General features: G+C 44.0%; 3 protein-coding genes across 3 annotated transcripts; 1 reads left to right on the top strand and 2 right to left on the bottom strand.

Annotated features, from left to right (window-relative positions):
- Nucleotides 1-3,552: 3,552 nt before the first annotated feature.
- LOC127764504 (uncharacterized) lies at nucleotides 3,553-4,773 on the bottom strand. The gene has a single exon (XM_052289387.1). It carries the CDS (start codon nucleotides 4,510-4,512, stop codon nucleotides 4,051-4,053), a length of 462 nt encoding a protein of 153 aa, XP_052145347.1. The 5' UTR covers nucleotides 4,513-4,773; the 3' UTR covers nucleotides 3,553-4,050.
- Nucleotides 4,774-7,269: 2,496 nt separating this feature from the next.
- LOC127762218 (succinate--CoA ligase [ADP-forming] subunit beta, mitochondrial) lies at nucleotides 7,270-13,197 on the top strand. Its single transcript, XM_052286640.1, has 12 exons — nucleotides 7,270-7,520; nucleotides 7,663-7,773; nucleotides 8,459-8,570; nucleotides 9,146-9,210; nucleotides 9,824-9,901; nucleotides 10,647-10,721; nucleotides 10,844-10,996; nucleotides 11,085-11,219; nucleotides 11,421-11,585; nucleotides 12,012-12,134; nucleotides 12,613-12,684; nucleotides 12,782-13,197. Exons 1-12 carry the CDS (start codon nucleotides 7,419-7,421, stop codon nucleotides 12,857-12,859), a joined length of 1,269 nt encoding a protein of 422 aa, XP_052142600.1. The 5' UTR covers nucleotides 7,270-7,418; the 3' UTR covers nucleotides 12,860-13,197.
- A 1,811-nt stretch (nucleotides 13,198-15,008) lies between these two features.
- Nucleotides 15,009-20,298, bottom strand: LOC127762217 (long-chain-alcohol oxidase FAO2-like). The gene is made up of 3 exons (XM_052286639.1): nucleotides 19,839-20,298; nucleotides 19,471-19,746; nucleotides 15,009-16,930 (listed from the first exon to the last, which is right to left on the bottom strand). Exons 1-3 carry the CDS (start codon nucleotides 20,127-20,129, stop codon nucleotides 15,185-15,187), a joined length of 2,313 nt encoding a protein of 770 aa, XP_052142599.1. The 5' UTR covers nucleotides 20,130-20,298; the 3' UTR covers nucleotides 15,009-15,184.
- Between the last annotated feature and the right edge of the window lie 1,062 nt (nucleotides 20,299-21,360).

Below are 21,360 nucleotides of genomic sequence, written 5' to 3' on the forward strand. Positions count from 1 at the left end.
TATCCTTATTCTAAGCCTCTAGAGTCTTACTCCCTCTGTTCCAGAAAAAGCCCAATTTTAGAGATGAATGTGGACACACATGTGTCCAGATTCATTTTTAAAATTAGAATTTTTTTTGGATGGAGGGAGTATACACTAACTCAAGATGTTACATATACTTAAATGATGAGCGGAGAAGAGAGGTAAGAAGAGAGAGGATAAGTCACCTCACGTGTAAGGAGTAGCATTTTCAGAGCAAGTTTAATAGTATAGTCAACTGCTACCTCTAAAATTGACATATTATCTATAGTCATTTTAATAGCTTACCCATAGAATAGTTTTATATAAACATATATTGCATCATTTATACTTTGGTCCACGTCTCATACACAGATAATATCTCGGAGCATGTGTTACAACTTACAACTAGCTACAAATATGTAGCTCATTTTTCTTCTATCTCTTCCCCGCTGTCCTTTACATGTGCTTGACTATTGCCTACTGTTGTACTTAGCTCTCACAAACTCTAAGGGAGAAAATGAAAAGAGTTATATTGATTAGATGCAAGTGAATAAAAATAAATAGTAGTATTGTATTGGAGATAGTGTATACTACATGCTACCTCCTCCATCTCAAAATATAAGGGATTTTGGATGGATAATATACATTATAGTTCTATGAAATCTGAATAAACTCTCTGTTCAGACTCGTAGTACTAGGGTATGTTCCATCCATCAAAAATCGTTTATATTTTGGGACGGAGTGAGTACTCCCTCCGTTTCATAATGTAAGTCATTCTAGCATTTTCTAGATTCATTAACATCAATATAAATATGGAAAATGCTAGAATGACTTATATTGTACTGTGAAACGAAGGAAGTACCTTCTAATTAATTAGTTGCTGGCGTGGATAAAATTAGAGGCGTCAATCACCCCTGCCATTAAACTTGCTATGAGGCGCATGGCTAGCTTGCGCTGTTTGGCATGGATGCAGGGGCACGACAATGGTTGGCGTTAGGCAGTGCTTCCAAACTTCTAGCTTGTGTTAGAGATGCTGCTAGTTTTTAATGTAATATTGGTTAAACTCGAAGAAATTTAACTTAGAATAAACTTAAAACAACTTATGATATAGAATGAAGGGAGTATTATTTTGAAATGCATGGGTGCTAGATGCAAATGTGTTGGAGCTTTCAAAGGAAATTGACAAAAGTTAGCCAAATTTTCCTGCCAATGATGTAAAATTTGTCTAGGGACATTTCCATACAGGGGGACTTGAAGACTTGATATTCGTGTTGCTCTCTTCGAGCGACCCAGGAGGAGACGCACCCACATCCCCACTGCATCATCGGCCACCGCGGCCGGTGCCACCACCTTGACTCAATGACATTCCTCACATTCTTCTTCCTTTTCCTGTGGTTTCCCTCCTTTTCCTTAGATTTGGGAACTTTCTTCATCTATTGGTAACCGTTGATTGTCTAGTTGAGGTGGCCTTCTTCCTTTTCCTCTTCGATGCCCTTCTCATCATCAATAATTGATTCTTCCTTCCTGCAAAGGAGAGCTCAAGGCACACCTAGATCTAACGCCAATGTCTACTGTCCCTCGGTATCTAGAGCTTACAACGAACCTGGACGAGGCCTTAACACCACGGGCTAACCCGGATAACTCATTTCCCTTCGATTCTTCCCATTTTAGACGGATTTTGGTCATAGGTTCTGTTGCAAGTATCATGGCTAATGGTGACCACCAATGGCTCCATTGTTGCTAAGGAGTGAGGACAGCATCCGTGTTCCCTTCATCTTCTCTTTGTGCATGCCTGAGCTTCACCAGCTACTCACCTTGGTCTTCCTTCCCTGTTGTCGTCGTCGTCGTTGATGTTTGCTAGTTCCCTGCTTCGTCTTAATCATTTTTGCTTGGATGTCTTTGGCCACAATTTTCGTTGGCTCTCTCTCCTTTGGGCTTCCTTCCCCAAAGAACATTGGAGAGTGTTGAACTTACTTGCAACTTAATAAAACCTAACACTTGATGGCTTGATGTGGGAGGCCATGGCAAAAATCTTCGGTGGGTGCTCTCCCCTTTGGCTTCCTTCCCTCAAAGGGCATCGATGCCGGTGGCCTTCGACGACCACAACCGTTGAACGTCGGAAATCAAGTCAGCATGATTGTGTGGTGCAAGGCCCTCCGGCAACTTTCATTTTCGGTGCTTCATGTATGTCTGTTAAGTGGATGTCTTCGTGTCCGATAGCTCTGATGTGAATGGCTTCAGCCTTGATTTCCACTTTTCTTCGGTGCAACATCAGCAAAGCTATGACCTAGGATGCTAGCATTAGTTTGTGCTTGGCATTTGGCAGTGTGTTTCTGTTGGTGAAATAATGTCACATACCTCTTCTCTTCTATTTGGGTTATGATGATCCCCTGTGTTATCTTCAGGGGCTCTTTGTGTTTCTATCGTCCTGTGTAAGCGCATCTGAATATTTAGGTGTGTAAGCACATTCAAAGTAATGCATATTTAGGTGGACACTTCGCCCCTGTGACACTTATATTTTATTTCATTTTTTGTGTGTCTACGGAATGCATCTGGATAAACACTAGTGTTGCACTTATATCACACCAAAACCACTGTATTCTGATGGCGCCAATTCCTGCCTCCCTACCTTTGCCCCAATCGGTAATCTTTTGTTGTTGCCCGCAGCTGTCAGTCACCTGGCGTGTTGTACCTCTTAGTCCAGTAGTACGCGTCTCCCATGTATCTCCGTCGCTGTCGACACAGCAGTGAGGCCAACCACTTCTGCGCAACGGTCGTCACTAATGTGGAATGGTTGTTGATTATGATCAGATCGCAAGGACGGTGCCCAATGTGATATCGCCCAACTTTGGGTACAGCGATTGCAATCGTCTCGCCACAAGGAATCAACACCTTGCTGAAATGAGAATAGCTATTGGTGCTCCTGCTGGTTTCACGCGAAAATGTTTCCGGTTCTCGTTTCAAATTGAGCTTGAGATTGTACAGAAGAAACCGTGTATGAACCAAAGTTCATCTTGAAGAAGCGCGGAATTTTGAGATCAAACCTTGAAAACGTATACACTGCAGCAGCAGAGACCAAAATAGCTCATAAAAAAGCGGGTCAAACTGTCAAAGTACCCAAGTCCTTCGATTGACTCTGCATAATTTAAACTTATCTGGCTGCTACGACATTGAACAATTTGACGAAAACCAACAATAGCACGCTGAACAAGAACAAAGACTTCCCCTCTTCTAATTTAAAAAAGGAGGAGAGACTAGAAACCATAGGGTGTTGCTCTTTTGTTTCCCTGAAACAAAAAAGAATGCACAATGGCGTCGTCCTAACTCCTAACCATGAATATACACAAAGAATAAATCACCACTTCATCAACCGTGTGCAATAAAATGGCAAAATTTTCCAACACAAAGCATTGTTGCCTTTTGCAAATACTAGATCAATAACCGGATCGGTGGACGGCAACCACAGATTTTAGATTCTTCGATTTATTTAAAACAAGTTGGATGGACTAAACGTATAAATTTAATCATCTGGACCGAAACTATAACATTGCATATCTGGAAACAGTACAGCAAGTATATTAAGAATGAAATCAAACTCACGAAACAGAGAAAAGCTTCACTCGAGATGTAACCATCGTTCCACATACCAGTAGCACACATGGCAGGTTGGCATTAACGGGGCTAAATAACATCTCGTTTAATTCTGTACATATATGTATCCACTAAGCACAACAAATCGTGCGTTGATAGGTCATTCGTCAACCATTTGCTACACTTTTGAGACACAGAGTTGGGAGATAAACACACCGGAAGCTAAGCTAGCGCCTTCAGTTTCAAGTTCAAACCTACATGATTTTTTTTTCTTAACATGAAAAAAAGCATTTAAAAGGAAAAGAGACGAGGTGAAAGTAAAACCACTTGCCATGTCCGAAGCATCCGTTCTTCTCTTCTTTCGCTCCGATCGCTTCGGGAGACGTGCATGCGGCACCGCAAGCGACCCACCCCGCCAATGCCGCGACGGCGACCGTGCGCCTCACGGCCCCGGCGGTTCTACTCCTTTATCCGGAGCCAGTGGCCGAGCTGCGTCGGGTTGACGACGCCGGGGACGCGGGCTCCGCCGGCCATCAGCAGCAGCGACGCCTCGGCGTACCGCGTGCGGGGATCGGGCGCCGCCGGCCCGGCGCTCGCCGCGGGGGCGGGGGCCTTGCTGTTCGACTCCGGCCGCTCACCGAGGAGCGTGCCGGACCTGAGGAACTCGTGCGCCAGGTACCCCGCCATGAGCTTGAAGCTGCTCCCGCCGCCACCCTTGGGGAATGGCGGCGGCGGCGGCGGCATGGGCTTGACGAACCGAGCGGGGTGAGCCGGCCTGGGCGGCTGGGGCCTAGCGGACATCGCCGGGAACAGCGGCGGCGGCGGCGCCCGCTGCTCCTCCGACGACGGGCGCTCCCGCTCCTTCCGCTTGCCGAGCGTCCCGCCGCCACGTGGCGGCTCCGCACTCGCGCAGATCGACATCTCGACGGCCCCCCTGCCGCCACGACAGCAGAGCAGCGGCGAGACGAGACGGAATCGCTCGGCGATAGCGATTGGGGAATAAACAAAGGGGAGGGGGGGGGGGGCAAGAGAAAGTCGTGGAGTGTGGGGACCACCCGAAGATGATAGGGGCAATTTCGTAAATTGCACGGGAGGACAAGTGGATGGGACCCACGGAGACGGCCACGAAACGGCCGGACGAGAGGAGGGCGGGCAAAGGGGAGGGAGGAGGGGAAATGAAGAGGCGGGCGGGGAGGAGCGGCTTGGGTGGTGTATTTATGCACGGGTTTGCTAGGGTTAGCCACCGGATTTGGTTGAAACTTCGGTATTGCCATCGTGAGGGGATGTAGTGAGGCAGCCGTGTAAAGATAGGTATGTAGTTCTGGCTTAGGTGCGAGGGTATAATGGTCATTGACCTGGGTTTATTGTGGTTCGGATTTGGGCCTTTTTGTGGGCCGTGCTACGTGGCGGGACTTGGGAAACATATGGACAATCGTTTACCCGCCAAGGCGGCAAATGGTATGAGTAAACATTTTGTTTTTTTTTTCACTAACATTTTTTCTAAAAAATAGGGTACAGATAAGGGGGCTCGCACACATCTTTATAAATACACACATCTTATCTTTAGGGGCATCTATGAGAAACTGTTCCAGTATATTTTAAAATTGACGAAATTATTATAAGCGACTCGTTGTCGATGGGAATACCGTGTACTACTGGAAAAATAATTAGTCGTAATATGAGCACTCATACTAAATTTAGAACTTAAATCTATCGCAGGTTCTACAATAAAAAACCAATTAAGTTAAACCTCACTTTTGACACGAACATTTTCGTTTTCTTTCTTGCGAAGATAGCTTGCAATCGTGGCCATGCCAACTCTAGAATAATTTGATTGGTGCTAGGTTGAACTACCATGCATTTGCCGGGTTCCAATTGCCAAACAGGTATACTGGCTTGGGTGTATTCATCCTAATTACAGCAGTTTCTTTGCTGAGCAAAAGGAACAAAAGTTGTACGGTTTCTTGAGTAAATTTCCACGTTTTTTCTTCCATGTGTTTTTCAATGTAAATGAAAGTACGGGAACAAATCTCAAAAACTCCTTTGGTCCAAAAATTTCAAATCCCATCTTTTCAAGATATATTTAAGGAGCAATACAATAGACTTAAATGCCTCTAATTAATAGAGAAGTTATATTACTGGATGGATAGGTGAGGTATTGAAGGAATAGAATTTATATAGTTATGAACCAATAGTAGGTACTTCTAAGAAAGTATAGTTGCTTTATTTTAGGACAAGAAGTTGGTTTATTTTGGGGCGTAACCGCGTAAGGAGTACACAGTACATCCAAGTTATCATTTAGCTATCAGCTACCGCAAACATACCAAGATGACTACATCCGGATATCCCAAATGTGTTTGCGAGGTTGTTAGGATCGGAATATTAGGTTGGATCATTCTATTTCAAATAATATTGTAGGCTTGGGATCTATCAGATTTTTATAAGGTACATATTTTTTATATAAAATTTGTAACATGTTTTAAAATTTGAAGTCTCTAGTATTAATTTTGATAAATTTAATTGGTACTCAATGCATTCCATATTATAAGTTACTTTGATATATTTTTTTTCTATTAAAGCTTGTTTAAGTTTGATTAAGTTTATAAAAAACAGCAATGTCTACAACACCAAGTCTCATCAAAACCAATATTTAATATATTTTGATAATACATTTGTTTCGTGTTCAAAATATTGCTATATTTTTCTAGAAACTTGGTTAAACTTAAAGAAGTTTGAAAAAAAATCAAAACAACATATGATATGAAACAGAGGTAGTATTTTTTAAAATCTCAGTAAGCTTATTCACGTTATTTTCAACACACATGAAATTTAAAAGATGCTTATGTAGAATCGTAGGGTCGAGATCTTATGTAAGATCCTACCAATCTAGTGAGATCATATTAAACTCTTATGCTGTTCGGGATGCTATGAAAATTAAGATAAATGATGGGATTTCCATCGTTTTGGGTTGGCATATCTACGAATAAGATATGTATCAGAATACCAACGACCTGTGCTTACAACATGTAAAGCCCCGGTGGTCTAGGACTCTTGGGACCTATTTGGGGGAGTTTCCGGTAGGTGCAGCTTATCCCAGCATCAGAAGCTCCCTCAAATAAATAATCTAGCTTTTCGTTTAAATTCTGAGAAGCTACAGTTGTAAAATCTAGAAAACAAACTAGGAGCTAGAAGTTGGAAAACCCACCTTCTCCATATTCTTGAAAGTTAGCTACCAACTAATTGTTTCTCAAAATTTTAAACTCCCGAATACAAATTGGGGCGTGTTTGATTACTTGCATTGCATGTGCCTCCCAGTGCCACTTTCCTGCACTGGGCTGTGTGGGCTAGACTGGCCACTGCCTAAATGTGTGTAAATCACAGATTTAGGCCAGCCCAACAACATTTCATCTTAAGCTTATCTGGACCTGTCCAGCCCATACAGCAGGGATACCAGTTAGGCCGCTTAGGCCCATGAAAAGTGTATCAAAGGCTCGAAGCACAAGTGCCTCTATACCTGAGCAACCGCGGCCTACATTCATCTGACAATGACATATGGACCCCACAGTTATGGGACCCACATGTCAGTGAAACTGTCGTGATCCTACATGTCAGTCAAACGCGCCGGCGTCTGGTCCCTCTTCCTCTCCTACGCCGCCGCCGCACCCTCTCGCAAGAAAGAAAAGGGAAAAGAAGACGAGAGAAAAAACCGAGTGAAAAATCAAACCCGCATATAGAGAGAGAGGAACAGCGAAAGACCACGCGTGCCATCCCTCCACGCTTGTAGGGTTTCCGGATCGGAGGAGAGAGCCCCCCACGCCGCCGCAGCCATGGTTCGCGGATCGCTCGGGAAGCTGGCCTCGCGCGCCCTCTCCGTCGCCGGGAAATGGCAGCACCAGCAGCTCCGCCGCCTCAACATCCACGAGTACCAGGTGCTCTTGCAACCCCCTCCACCAGATCCCGCAGATTCCCGCACCATATTCCGTTCGATTTTTGCGGGTTTTTTTTTTTGGAGTCTTCGATTTAGGGGCCTGGGCTAACGCGCTAGGGTTCGTGGATGTGTGGGTATCGCAGGGCGCGGAGCTGATGGGGAAGTACGGGATCAACGTGCCCAGGGGCGCGGCGGCGGGATCGGTGGAGGAGGTCAAAAACACCTTGAAGAACGTCTTCCCTAGTGAGAAAGAGGTGATGTTTCCGTTCCTTATTCTTTATTGTTTGTGCGGCCAATTTGAGACTTGGTTGTGGCAGTTATTTGATGGTATTAGGATGTATATAGAGAATGTAGTTTACTGCAATTTCTGCTGATGGCCTGACCAGTTTTTCTCCAGAGGGGAGGTTAGTGGTTGCTGTAGTATACGGGATATAGTTTCATATAATACGAATGGGTGAAATACATCACTGTTGGTGCCTGGAAAGTAACATTACTTGTAATTAGTCTTAGCTACTCTGGTATGACACTATTATTGGTGTTTTGAGTAATTTTTCAATGCTGTTTAGTCATAGGACTGCATATAAACTTTTTTTTTCTCCTTTTCAAAGATTATACACGCACATGTGGTCTCTTTAAAATAATCATATCTTCTAGGAAAATATTGCCAAGGTTTATAGTCAATGTGGCTTGTAAGCCCTTAACTTGGTTAAGGGGAAACCTTTTGCTTATCACAAGATAGTATTGGGGTATTCCGCTTCAAAATGTTTGTTATTCCGTAGAACTATAAAGATGAGTCAGTAGATGGTAGGCTGGCCTACTCCAAAATCAAATCTAGCTGATTGTTGTCCCTAGCCTACTTTGTAGGGTAGATCTATGTATTATTGCATGAATCATTTTGTGGTTCAATTCAGCCATACTCAAAACATGACACAACTGCAGATAGTTGTTAAGAGTCAAATCCTGGCTGGTGGCCGTGGATTGGGAACATTCAAAAGTGGACTGCAGGGTGGTGTTCATATTGTTAAGGCAGAGGAAGCTGAAAGCCTCGCAGGTACGAGTTAATGTCAGAGACTTACGAATATATTGAACAGCAGCTTGACAAGTTTCTCCCAGTATGTGCTTCAGTTGTTTGTTGCTTCAGATGATAATGGGCAGCTGATTTAGAAGTTTATACATAACTGTTCCATGCACACTAGTCTTGCTTCACAGTCTACACAGTAACCTCCAATGCAATTTATTGCTATTATTTGGTTTTGGCAATTACATGTGTTATAATGAAATATGCAAGTAAAGATAATCTTATTGTATGAAGTCTGACATCCTTGATACTACCTTCAGATTTGAATAAATCCATATATGATAGGTGATTTATTCCTTCAATTGATTAATTAGTTCCTTACCTTTCTCACCAACTTAAGATTTGGTTATTTGTTGTTTGGTTCTGAGTTTGACTGCCTCGATGCCTTATGATTTGAAGTGAATGGCCTTTTAAGTGACATGCAATGCTCTCTTTTCTTCATAGTCATTCAATTCTTTTCTTCGTAGTCATTCAATTAAGTTGTATACTATACATGTTATTTGTGTATGTACTCCTACTTTTAAGTGTTTATGTTATCTCCTCTGCAGCAAAAATGCTTGGCCAGATTCTGGTAACAAAACAAACTGGTCCACAGGGGAAGATTGTGAGCAAGGTTAGTTTTTAGTAATATGTAGCCCCCTTCAGCATCTATATTCCAATTTGAACTGCAATCAGCTTGCCATTTTGTTTTGCTACCACAGTTTCATTTGGTGTTTCCAGCATTGTTAGAAAGTACTGTTGTTGTGTTTGCTTGATTATTGATTCTTTAGTAAGAAAGCTTTTTATCACTATATTTTTTTTGTTGCAAATATGTAGAAGGTTAAGCTTTAGCATATGACTGTGTTCGCCCAAAACAGTATTGAACTTGTAAATCCAATGCCGTTTAATGTACTTCCATATGAGAAATAAATGGAATAATTGGAAGAAGCCATTACACTATACGGAGTGCCTTTTTTGGTGCATGCTGTGGCAATGATTGTTTCCCTTGATTCTTTTTTCAGTCTAATCATAGTGGATCTTGTAGTTATTACTTTTTTGAATGCAAATTTAGATGCAATTTCATGTAGAAAGAGGCTTACACAGGTTGTCATGCGACTGTCCATAAGTTCTGCGTCTTTCACTACCTTATCTTTCAAAGCAAGAGTCACACTTTTTAATGCTCTATGTTTCTGCTCAAATCACTGAAAATTGTCAAGTACTAAATTCGTTGATTTGTGTTTTGACAGGTCTACTTATGTGAGAAACTGTCACTTGTTAATGAGATGTACTTCGCCATCACCCTTGACAGGAATACTGCTGGTCCGGTATGTCTTTGAACACAAGCAATTTTTTGTATTGCTCATTTTTCTCTTTTTATTTACTGAGTTTTGTTCTATTATTTGAATAAATTAAGGAAGCTTGGTATTGCACACTTTTCCATCTAGATTCAGTATTTCTTGTAACCTAGATTCTGATAATTTATGAGACTATGTTAAGGAGTGGTAAGTACTAAAATATGGATCAATTTTCCACAAGAATAACAGTTTGTTGTTGTTTTGCAACCATGTGTACTTGTTTATTTTATTAATTTTTTCAATACCATAAACTAACAAAGTGTGCATGAGCTGATGAAGGTTCACATAAATCTTTAGTCAACGGATAATGGGCTTCACAATTAGTAACAGATAATTGCATGCAGTAGCTGTGTCACTAAGCATCTTTGTAAAGGTCAAGCATTCTAAGGCTGTGAACCAATAATTATTTTCCACTTTTGTATTGTTTTTTTTCTCAAAAATATTTTGTATTGGTTTTGGTATAATTATAAATTATACATGGGAATGATGTAATCAATCCTTCGAGTAGGATTACTTTTGTGCTCACTTCTGAATTTAGACGCATCATAATTGTTTTTATAAATCCTTTTTTGCTATCATTTTGTTTTCTTTTTTTGCTTGTGCCTGAATTACTTAAAGAATTAAACCATTAGGTAGTTAATATGCATGTTCCCCTATTTCAGATAGGGGTTCTTGACTTCTTGCTGTAGACTAACTGATTTTCACTCATTTTCAGCTCATTATAGCGTGCAGCAAGGGAGGAACCAGTATTGAAGATCTTGCAGAGAAGTACCCTGATATGATCATCAAGGTAAATCTATTGCCTCTAATCAATATCCCTCTGTTGGCAACAGCATTGTGTGCTCCTGCATTTTTTTAATTGTTTCTAATGAAATCGATCATACATTGAAATGCAATGCTCTGGATTGCCAGGTTCCTATTGATGTATTCAAGGGAATCACAGATGATGATGCAGCTAAAGTTGTTGATGGTCTGGCACCAAAGACAGCTGACAGACAGTCTTCCATAGAACAGATTAAGAAGCTCTATGAACTGTTCTGCAAGTCTGATTGCACACTGCTCGAGGTAATCAATAACAAATGGTATCTCATTTGGAATGGCCCGCTTTACCACTGCACTGGTTATGACTAATTTGGACATGTTATGTGGGTAGATTAATCCTCTTGCTGAGACAGCTGACAACAAGCTGGTCGCTGCTGATGCAAAGTTGAACTTTGATGACAATGCTGCCTTTAGGCAGAAAGAGATATTTGCCATGCGTGACACAACACAGGAAGATCCCAGAGAGGTATATTACTGCTTGCCATTTCCTTTATTCACTTTCTCTTGTAGTCTGTGTGTTCCTTTATCTCTATCTATGTATTTTTTTTTCATTTACCCCTTCTTTTGGAGGATGGCTTGACTTGCCTCTGGAGGGATGTTACAGCTTTTGTTGTTCTGAGAATGGAAACTGAAGATATTTATGAGTTTATCTCTAATACCTTTACAGGTGGCTGCTGCCAAAGCTGACTTGAACTACATTGGGCTTGATGGAGAAATTGGCTGCATGGTGAACGGTGCAGGATTGGCAATGGCTACAATGGACATCATTAAGTTGCACGGGGGTACGCCTGCCAATTTTCTTGATGTTGGTGGAAGTGCATCAGAGGGACAGGTATAATAAGCTGAGAATTCTTTTTGTAACTACCATCTCATGTGAATCGCGCCACTAAGGCTGTGTTCTTCCCCCCATTTTCCCAATCCACCTCTCTCGTTTTCCGCGCGCACACTTTTCAAACTGCTAAATGGTGTGATTTATGCAAAAATTTTCTATATGAAAGTTGTTTTAAAAAAATCATATTAATCCATTTTTTTAAAAAAATAGTTAATACTTAATTAATCATGCAATAATATGAGCTTTGTTTTGCGTGCCGGGGAGGAGGGGTTCCCAACCGAACCCCTCCTCCCGAACACAGCCTAAAAGATTTTCATATAACTGATAATCTGTTTGTTGGAATCCATGCTAAATTGTTATTTTGTTTTTGCATGTTATGCTTCCCAGTTTGGTCATTTATAAACTTTTTATATAACTTGTATTCAGGTTGTGGAAGCATTTAAGATTTTGACTTCCGATGATAGAGTGAAGGCTATTCTAGTGAACATTTTTGGTGGTATCATGAAATGTGATGTGATAGCAAGTGGAATAGTGAATGCAGCAAAACAGGTTTGTCTTCAAATTTTGTATGTAGTTTTCATTGAATGACTAAAGCAGCTTATTGTGGTTCCCTCTTGCTTCAAATTAATAAATTACAATATACCTATTGAATCTTTCTTATTCCATGGTAACCTTTTCCATTAAATGTGGAAGTTTCTTATGAGATAGTTTTCTATTAAATTTTTCAGAACAATTTCTTTTCTTTATGAAAGTACTACTGGTATTGCATCAAGTATAAAACATTTGAGATTAACCCTATGACAACTTCTTGTGGAATCTTGTCTGTTCCACAACATTTTCTCTTGTATTTGTTTGAGAAATATTCTTTTAACAATTACTGTTTCTTGGGAATGTAATGACACAGTTATTTCCTTGGATTGATGATTTTATATTTTTGTTTTTTGCGGGACAATTTAGATTATCTTGCTGGTTAATGTACAATATAAAACTTTCCTGCACTGTATTGAATCATTCTCTTGACCGCCAGGTTGACCTGAAGGTGCCTGTTGTTGTTCGGTTGGAAGGCACCAATGTTGACCAAGGGAAGAGGATTCTAAAGGTAAAAATTACTTGCATGCATTCTTTTTTTGTAGGAATATCTGCCAAGTCGTCCTTCACTGGAAACTTTCGTACCTGACTGTGATGTCCTGTTGCAGGAAAGTGGAATGACATTAATCACTGCAGAGGATCTTGATGATGCGGCTGAGAAAGCTGTAAAAGCATCTGTCAAATAATTAACTATTTGTAGTATACCAACATCAAGTTTATTTTTTGCTGGCACAAGATGAGCGGTGCTCATGACATATTTCAGGGGTCTGAAGTTGGGAACCCCAAATCCTTTTGAAGTGGAATTATTTTGGCTTGATTTCCCCTAGAAACATTTTGGTCTACTGTTAATAAACCTCTGTCGGCACCAAACTGAGCAACCACTTCTTTTTGCCAAAGTTAAAGTGGAGTTTATCTGTTTTTGCCTTGAGCAAGAGAGTACGGCTTTACACTTTGCATATGCGCGATAACTGATTGTAAAGTCTGTAACATCTTGGCTATAGGTTATGATGACGTGTTATGATCATATTGTTCTGTTCTAATACTGAAATGGTATTGGACGCTAGCTAATGCTATGATGCCAACTAACCCTTCTTTTGATGCTGAACTGTGCACTACATTGTGCTGGAAATCAAGCTGAAGGTGTAGTTACTTTGTATTACATATGTCACAGAGCACCTGTGTGGCTTGTGCCCGTAGTTTGGCATACTTTGATTTATTACGCCTTCCTCTCGCGATCGTGAACAAAATTGATCAATTATCTGGACTGTTTGCGGTGTGCATTTTTCTTAAATTTGCTTCTGCGTAATTTTATTATGCCTGATCGTGAACTGATCGATTATCTGAACGGTTTGGGTGTGCATTTCCCTAAAATTTGGTACTTGAGCTTCTTCATTCAATTATGCAGTTGACATTCGACAATAGAGGACTCGGATAAGCTAGGACTAAAGTTGATGTAGAGGCCCAGGCATCTAACAAATGTATTTGCCTACAGTACAGTTGTAGATTCATTGTAACTTGAAGGCTAGTACTAAATTCTTTCGCCATCACCAACTTGTATTCGGCGCTCGTAGTGAAATGTCATTTGTGTTGCACTGTTTTGATGTAAACTAGTACGAATAGCTGTTAGAATCATGAAGGAATAATCATGAATTTTGATGTAAACTACTACTGGGAATAGCTGTTAGAATCATGAAGGAATAATCATGAATTTTGATGTAAACTACTGAGAAGATATGATGCTGACCAAATGGAATTATGGAAGGGCAATGCACATCCTGTCGTGTTCTTTTGCCTAATACTGCACATCTGCAGCAATGCTAGATTAAACACATAGAATTACTGATTATTTTGATGCTTTTTTTTATTTCGATGAAAAATATTGCACCTACGTGTACAAATATCAGCATTAAATGACAAGTTCGTCGCGAAGTCACGAAGAGAATTTTCGAAACGGAAGCTCCTAATTCACTCCAACTTTTTTTTCTTTGGAAATGCACATTAATGCTATCATAACATCGTTACACTGGTGCAGTATCATCCCATCCACGTCCCACCTGTGACAAAAGAGGAAACCACTAAACTTTTACAAAGCAAAGTTGACAATTGAGTATAGCCCAAACCACGAGCCAAATTAGCAGTGTTATCTTCATTTTTAATTTATGACACTGTTGACTTTTAAATATATTTAATCGTTTGTCTTATTTAAAAAACATATAACTATCATTTATTTTATTATGAGTTGTTTTATCACTAAAAATTTTTTACTAATATTTATGTCTTACGTATTTATATGAAATTTTTAAATAGATAAATGATTAAACATATATTAAAAATTAATGGCATCACCTATCAATAGACGTATGCAGCAGTAATATGGAGGGCAATACCATCCGGGTAGGCAAAGTGGTGGCTAAAGACGGAGCACTCAACTGCTGCTTGCACAGCACCTGTCGCTTCATGCATGAATGTTCTGGCGTTGACGCCTCTTCTGAAATGCTGAGTCAAGAGCATTGCCATATCTCCCGGTCGAAAATGCCCGTGCGCCATCAACACATTTAAACACACACGCATGGTTTAATTTGTTTCTGATAGTATATGTGCAGTGCAGCGCAGGTTCGTTCCACGTCCCTCTACATCCTGGGTCGACGGTCACTCTATTCTCCAACTGTGCTCAATTTAACTAGTACTTATAGTGAGTACTGTGCATCTCTAATGTAATGAAAAGATATGTGCAAAGAGCGACGAATTCTAGACTGAATAAAGTATGCAGGAAGCATTTTCATTGCGGTGTTTATTTTTTCCTTTTTATAGAGATAATTACAGATAATCCATAACTTCACACGACAAGAATCATGCACATTATTCTGGTCCTCGTAACAATCATATACGCTAAAACGTACTAATGGAATTTGCAAGCTGTGATAAACGTACTAATCGAATTTGCAAGCTGTGATGTTCTGGAATGGACTGGAATGGATGAATTTTGTAGTAGAAGATACGATAGGAGCTAATTAAGTCGTTTTAGCGGACAGGGAGTCGGCGATGCCATTTGCGAGGCAATACGCTACGGACTGTATGGTGATCATGGGGTTGACGCCCACCGCGGTGGGCAGCACGCTGCCGTCGCACACGTACAGCCGCTCCGCCTCCCAGCTCTCGCCGCGGGCGTCGACGGCGCCGTCGCCCGCCGTGGCGCCCATCCGGCAGCTGCCCATGTGGTGCGCCGAGCAGAAGAGGCCCCACGTCTCGCTCCTCGACTGCGGCCCGCGCACCACGGTGACGCCGTCGAGGAACTCCTCCAGCGCCTCCTCGGTCAGCCCCTCGCACCGCAGCCGCTGCCCGTCGCTCCGGTGCGTGCCCACCTCCGCCGCGCCCGCCGCGACGAGGACCCGCAGCGCGCGCCGCAGGCCGTCGCGGATGTCCTCCCTGTCCGCCGCGTCGAGGCGGTACGCGACACGCCGCTCGCCGTGCACCGTCCCCGACCCGCGGTCCCTGACCAGGGAGAAGATGTGCACCGTCCGGGCGAACCGGAGCATCCGCTCCTTCGAGTCTCGCCCGGACAGCCAGGGCATCTGCGTCCCCGTGGCGGCCACGGCCATCATCGGCGTCTCGAGGATGGCACGGTGCGGCGCGCCGGCGCCGGAGGTCTCCACCTTGTGCATCGACGTGATGATGCCGCCCTCGTACGCCTTCCCCTTCAGGTCCGGCATCGTGTCCGGGAAGTAGCCCCACGCCAGGGCGGTCGGGTGGAGGTGGAGGTTCTTGCCGATGTGCGGGTTGGTGAGCCCGCTCCGCTGCAGCAGCACGGGCGTGAGGAGCGAGCCGGCCGCCGACACGGTCACCTTGGCGCGCACCTCCAGCGTCTTCGTGATGGCCGGGTTGGTGCTCCTGGCCACCACGCCGACGCACCGCCTGCCCCTCGCCCCGCCGCGTTCCAGCACCAGCTTCTCCGCCTTGCACCCCGTCAGGATCACCGCGCCGCGGCCCACCGCGTCGACCAGCCACGTCGTGTCCGTGCCGCGCTTGTCCCCGGTGCGGCAGCCGAAGCCGCAGCTGCCGCAGTAGTGTCCCTCCGACGAGTTCCTCGCCACCGCGTCGACCTTGTAGCCCAGCTTCTCGCACCCCTTGCGGAGGACCTTGTTCTGGAGCCCTTCCTCCGTACACCCCGACGTCACGCCGAGCCGCTCGAACACCTTGTCCATGGCGGCGGCGTAGTCGGGGCTGGCGAACAGCGGGAGCCCGTGCGCGGCCGCCCACTCCCTGCGCACGAACTCGGGCGTCTTGAGGCAGGCCGACCAGTTCACCGCCGAGCCGCCGCCGACCGTGGAGCCGGCCAGGAGCAGCCCGCCGCCGTTCATCGTGGTGACGAACCCACCGGACTCGTAGAGCTGGTTGATCGACGGGCCCTCGAAGGACGTGTAGTCCCGCGACGTGAAGTAGTTGCCCTTCTCGATGACCACCACCTTGTGGCCGGCCCCGGCGAGCACCGCGGCCGCCACGCCCCCGCCGCAGCCGGAGCCGACGATGGCGACGTCGCACTCCACCCGGCACACGTTGCGCGCCGCGTCATCGGTCACCGCGAGGCCTTTCTCCGCGAGGGACGACGGGAGGGACGCGTCCGTGAGGTTGATGGTCTCGACCACGCCGTCGTCGAGTGGCCGCTTCGTCGCCTCCGTGTGCTCCTCCGCCGGCGGTTCGTCGGTCGGCGGGCTGTACCCGATCGCTCGCCAGTGCGGGTTCTCTGAGCTCTCGTCAATCTGCAGGAAGGTCAGGTTTGTTACATTTTTCTTTAGTACTCCTTTGTTTCATTTGATAATTCGTTTGACTTATCTGATATACTAATTATTTTTAAGTTTAACTAAGTTTATAAAAATAACATGTACTGTATAACACAAATTAATTTTTTAAATTTAACATTAAATATATTTAATATAATATTTGTTTTATATTCAAAATGTTAAACGATTTATAGTAAGAAACGAAGGGAGTAATACAGTATTGGACGTCGTTTGAAATGTGATATTGATTACTGTATAAGTTTATTTTCAAATATCTGTAGCTGGCACTATCAGAGAGGACATGCACATCGACGTCGTTTGGGGGAAGAAAAACTACTCCTGTCGCTGTCCCTGTGTGTTGCCTGACTCAGCAGAAAGTTTGGTCTGGGCATCAAGGCGCATTCACCTGTTCAGATTCAGCTTTAACGATTATGCAATTCCTAAATTCGTTGTGTGCACATGATCCACACTGAACTTGTGGTCTTGTGGACACCAACCGCCACCTCATCATCACTGCAGCTTTGGCAATGGTATAGTACAAGGTTAATCATGCAGCGAGAGAAGGACAAGGCTCATTCTAGAAGCTCAGACTTGGTGCACGGCTGCACGTTGCGCTCGCGCCAAAAGATCTGCAGCTCCAATGTCATGTGTGTGTGCCAGTGCCACGCTCGCTGGCGCACGGGCACGGTAGCTGCCATCATTGACATCATACCGGCATACCGCGATGCGCCGCATGCGGAGGCGCTATGGCCTGCGCCAAGACGAGGCGCTGCGCGTCCAAAACATGCGGCTATAATGGATAGTAGTACTCCCTCCATTTTAAAAATATAAGTATTTTTAAACTTTAATACGATGTTCGAAATACTATTCGGATCAATATTATCTATAAAAATAAGATGTATTAAATAAGAAGAGTTACATATTATAATAGTTTAATAATAAACCTAGTAACATCAATATTATATGATTGATTTTTTTAATTTTTTACTATTAATAATTAAAGTTGAAAATGGAATACTTATATATTGGGGAGTGGGAGTTATTTTTTTTACCCAACTCTACCATTTATTTTTGGGGCGAGGACAACCCTACTTTTCTTTATAGTTCTACTCCATCGCATCACTATCTTTATACTAGTACCTGACCTGAGCCTAGCATTTAAACTAGTGTATTATAAGTCGCACATTGGTATGACTATGGCTGTGTTTATGTTTAGTTCAGCGTAAAGTTTAAATTTTGATTAAAATTAAAGATGATGTGACTGAAAAGTTATGTGTGTATAACAGGTTGATGTGATAGAAAAGGACTGAAGTTTGGATCCAAACTTTAGATCTAAACAAATCCTATATTCTCCTCTCTATTTTTTTTCTCTCTACTCTCTTATCTCTTTCACATGTTTTAGAGTTTGTTTACAACCTGCTAGTGTATACTTGCTCCAGTGATGTAATAATACACACATCACAGTACAGTACTTAGGTTATTATGTTCATGTACGTAATTAGATTCCTAGTTGCACCTTTTATATTCATGTTGTGCCACTTTTGTGAATTGATTTTGCTATCCATCTCTCGTGTGATTTTTTTGCTGGCATTTGACACTTTTTTTGGCCTCCATACAACCACTTACATGTAAAATATACATTTGTCGACAAATTTTTTCCTAAAAATTTGACAGATGTAATTATAGTACAATCGTAGTGTAATTACACTGTAACTTATATGTAATTACACTGTAACTTACATGTAACTACAGTGTAACTTATATGTAAGTTTCACATAATTTTGAATCGTTAGATCTATTACAAGATTTGTTTTGGTGAGGAAGAAAACAAATCATATCACACACATATGTGAAAGAATTTGTTCCCACGACCTCCATTTTACCGAAATGATATGTTACGGAGAGATTTTTGAAAGTTACATACAAGTTATACTATAGTTACAGTGTAATTACACTACGATTGTACTGTAATTACATTTGTCAAATTTTTGGGAAAAATTTGTCAACAAATATATAGCAAAATCGATATATATTTGTATTTTCTTTAAAATATAAAATTACAGTCCTATATAACTAAAATTATATTTTGTAAATTCAGTTGATATAACATGTAAGTGCACTGTAATTTAGATAAAAATAATGTGTAATTAAATATATATTTGTTATATTCTTTTGTAGTTCGTTGCATGTAAATCTAAGGGTAGAAAAAATCTAAGTGATTCCTTTTTTAGAAATCACCAGACAAATAGATAAACAGTCCCATTCAGGGATTCACTAGTTACTGTCCGGTCCCACATACAAAAGCGGCAGGTCTTTGCAAGACTCCACGGCCCACGAACACAACCCTCAGTCCGTCCCTCAAGGGCGTACGTACGTGCATCCGTCGAGAGAAAAATCACCTTGCGCACGTGCGTGGCGCGGGCAAAACGCGAGAAAAAAAAAATCTAACGTGAATGAACTCGCAGCTGATCGATGAGCGGTGTACGAGAGGCCATGAGAGGAGGAGGAGGAGTGGTTACCCAGGAGTAGAAGACGTAGAGGCAGAAGACCTTGACGACGAGGAAGAAGGCGCGCAGCGGCGGGAGCACGGTCACCCTGCTCCACCGCCGGAGCGCCTCCTCCCGCCGCTCCACCGGCATCTCCGCGAACGTGAGCACGAACGGCCACCTCCCCCACGACACGCACCGCCCCCCGCACAGCGCCAGCGTCCCCAGCCGCGTCCCCAGCAGCCACAGCACCGCCCGCACCAGCGCCAGCGCCTCCCGGAGGCACATCCTCGTCATCAGCTCCGCCACCTGCACCATCGCCGGCCGAGGCTTCACTCTCGCTACAGGTAGCTAAGCAAAAGCAAGCTTGTTAAGCGCGTAGGCCGAGTTGTAGTACCAACCTCGTCGGGGACGGGCGGGTCGGCGGCGGAGGCGAGGAGGAAGTCCCTGACGGCCTTGGCGTCGGACGCACCGGCGCCGCCATAGCGTCCGCCTCCGGCGTCGTCGTCGTCGTCGTCGCGGGTGTCCGGCGAGAGCGAGGGCGCCAGCGCGCCGCACAGGGCGGCGAGCGCGACCATCTGGGAGGCGGAGAAGCCGTGGGTGTAACGCCGCCCGGCCTGCTTCCCCGCGCCGCCTCCCCTCAGGAGAGGGTGGCCCTGCCGCCGCCGCTGCTGGCTCTTCTCCTCTCCCATGGCGTCTCTGCCCGCCGTCCGGCAGTCGATCGGCACCACCGGCAGCAGCTACCAGCTAGCAGTGAGTCGTCGTCTTCGATGGAGCTTGGAGACTAGGAGAGGTGGTGCTACGCCCGAGGATTAATAGGATGGACGGGGACTCTCGAGTGCTAACGCCGAGCGGGTCAACGAAAGCTGATTCTACCTTCCCTGTCCCGGTCTGTAGAGCGAGTCCCGACATATAGGATTCTAGATAGAGTTTTTTTTTTTGTTTTTTAATCTTTGCTTAATTATCTGTTGTGATACGCATCAGACATTCAGCATCAGGATGCAGTTTTTTCTGTTAAACTTAGACGATAAAAATAAACAGAGCAGATATGTTTTTGTAATCTTTTGGTTTATCTGGAGTGATACGCGTCAGGATCTGGACGCAGTTACAGTTAATTCTAGACGATAAAATAATCAGAGCGTGATTTTGTTATTAATCCCTTGGTACACTGAAACCTACTAGAAGGCGGCGCCTTTGCCGTCCACTAGTAGCTCACTGCTCAACGGCTCACCGCGGCACGGCAAGTAGGTTTCAGTTAAGGTACTTGCCGTGCCGTGCCGTGCCGCGCCGCGACACGGCGTGTCCTAGCGCCGCGCGCGCGCGCGCGCTGGTGAATGCACGCCTGCACGGACGGCTCAAAACAGCAGCACGGCTTTCTCGGGCCGACGCGGTCGCGGGGGGCAAGCAAGCAAACACCGTGGTGGTGGATGCCGAGGTAGCGTGCGCTTCGGTTTGGGGGGCAGTTTTGCGGTGGAACCGTGTGCGCCTGGTTGCTGGATCTTCCTGATCTTGCTATACGGCAGTTGCTAGTAGTATATCCTTATTCCTGTTGTCCTGGCTGTGAGGTTTGTTTAATCACTCTGTAGATCAGTGCCAGGAATATCAAAGCCCCACCCCACGTCTGCAACGTGGAGGAATCTTGCTTGCACCAGAATCACGAGTTCACAACGGATGGCGGAAGAGTAGGTGGTGATCAATGCATTTCTTTTTAATCACGCCGAACATACGCTTAAGACGTGAACACATCAAGCGACGATGAATGATGATGTAGTTGTTGTAGCTTATATTGTGGGATTTGTCAGACTAATGATATGGGTACTTGTTTGCATGGTCATATGAGAGTGAGTTGATGTGCGTCAGGATTCTGTAGCCCTGCCAAGTGATATGTTGTTCTCGTGCTCCAAGCACTAGAACTAGAAAGGC

This window comes from Oryza glaberrima, chromosome 2 (genome assembly GCF_000147395.1).
Source record: "Oryza glaberrima chromosome 2, OglaRS2, whole genome shotgun sequence".
Lineage (NCBI taxonomy): Eukaryota > Viridiplantae > Streptophyta > Magnoliopsida > Poales > Poaceae > Oryza > Oryza glaberrima.

What these genes read in the sequence shown, in the direction of transcription:
- LOC127764504 (XM_052289387.1), bottom strand. Translation starts at nt 4,512, where the DNA reads ATGTCGATCTGCGCGAGTGCGGAGCCGCCACGTGGCGGCGGGACGCTC.
- LOC127762218 (XM_052286640.1), top strand. Translation starts at nt 7,419, where the DNA reads ATGGTTCGCGGATCGCTCGGGAAGCTGGCCTCGCGCGCCCTCTCCGTC. An exon ending in AGGGGAAGATTGTGAGCAAG is followed by an intron (nt 9,211 to 9,823) that starts GTTAGTTTTTAG and finishes GTGTTTTGACAG; the next exon opens with GTCTACTTATGTGAGAAACT. An exon ending in ACAGGAATACTGCTGGTCCG is followed by an intron (nt 9,902 to 10,646) that starts GTATGTCTTTGA and finishes ACTCATTTTCAG; the next exon opens with CTCATTATAGCGTGCAGCAA.
- LOC127762217 (XM_052286639.1), bottom strand. Translation starts at nt 20,129, where the DNA reads ATGGGAGAGGAGAAGAGCCAGCAGCGGCGGCGGCAGGGCCACCCTCTC. An exon ending in ACCCGCCCGTCCCCGACGAG is followed by an intron (nt 19,747 to 19,838) that starts GTTGGTACTACA and finishes GCGATGGTGCAG; the next exon opens with GTGGCGGAGCTGATGACGAG. An exon ending in TCTACGTCTTCTACTCCTGG is followed by an intron (nt 16,931 to 19,470) that starts GTAACCACTCCT and finishes ACCTTCCTGCAG; the next exon opens with ATTGACGAGAGCTCAGAGAA.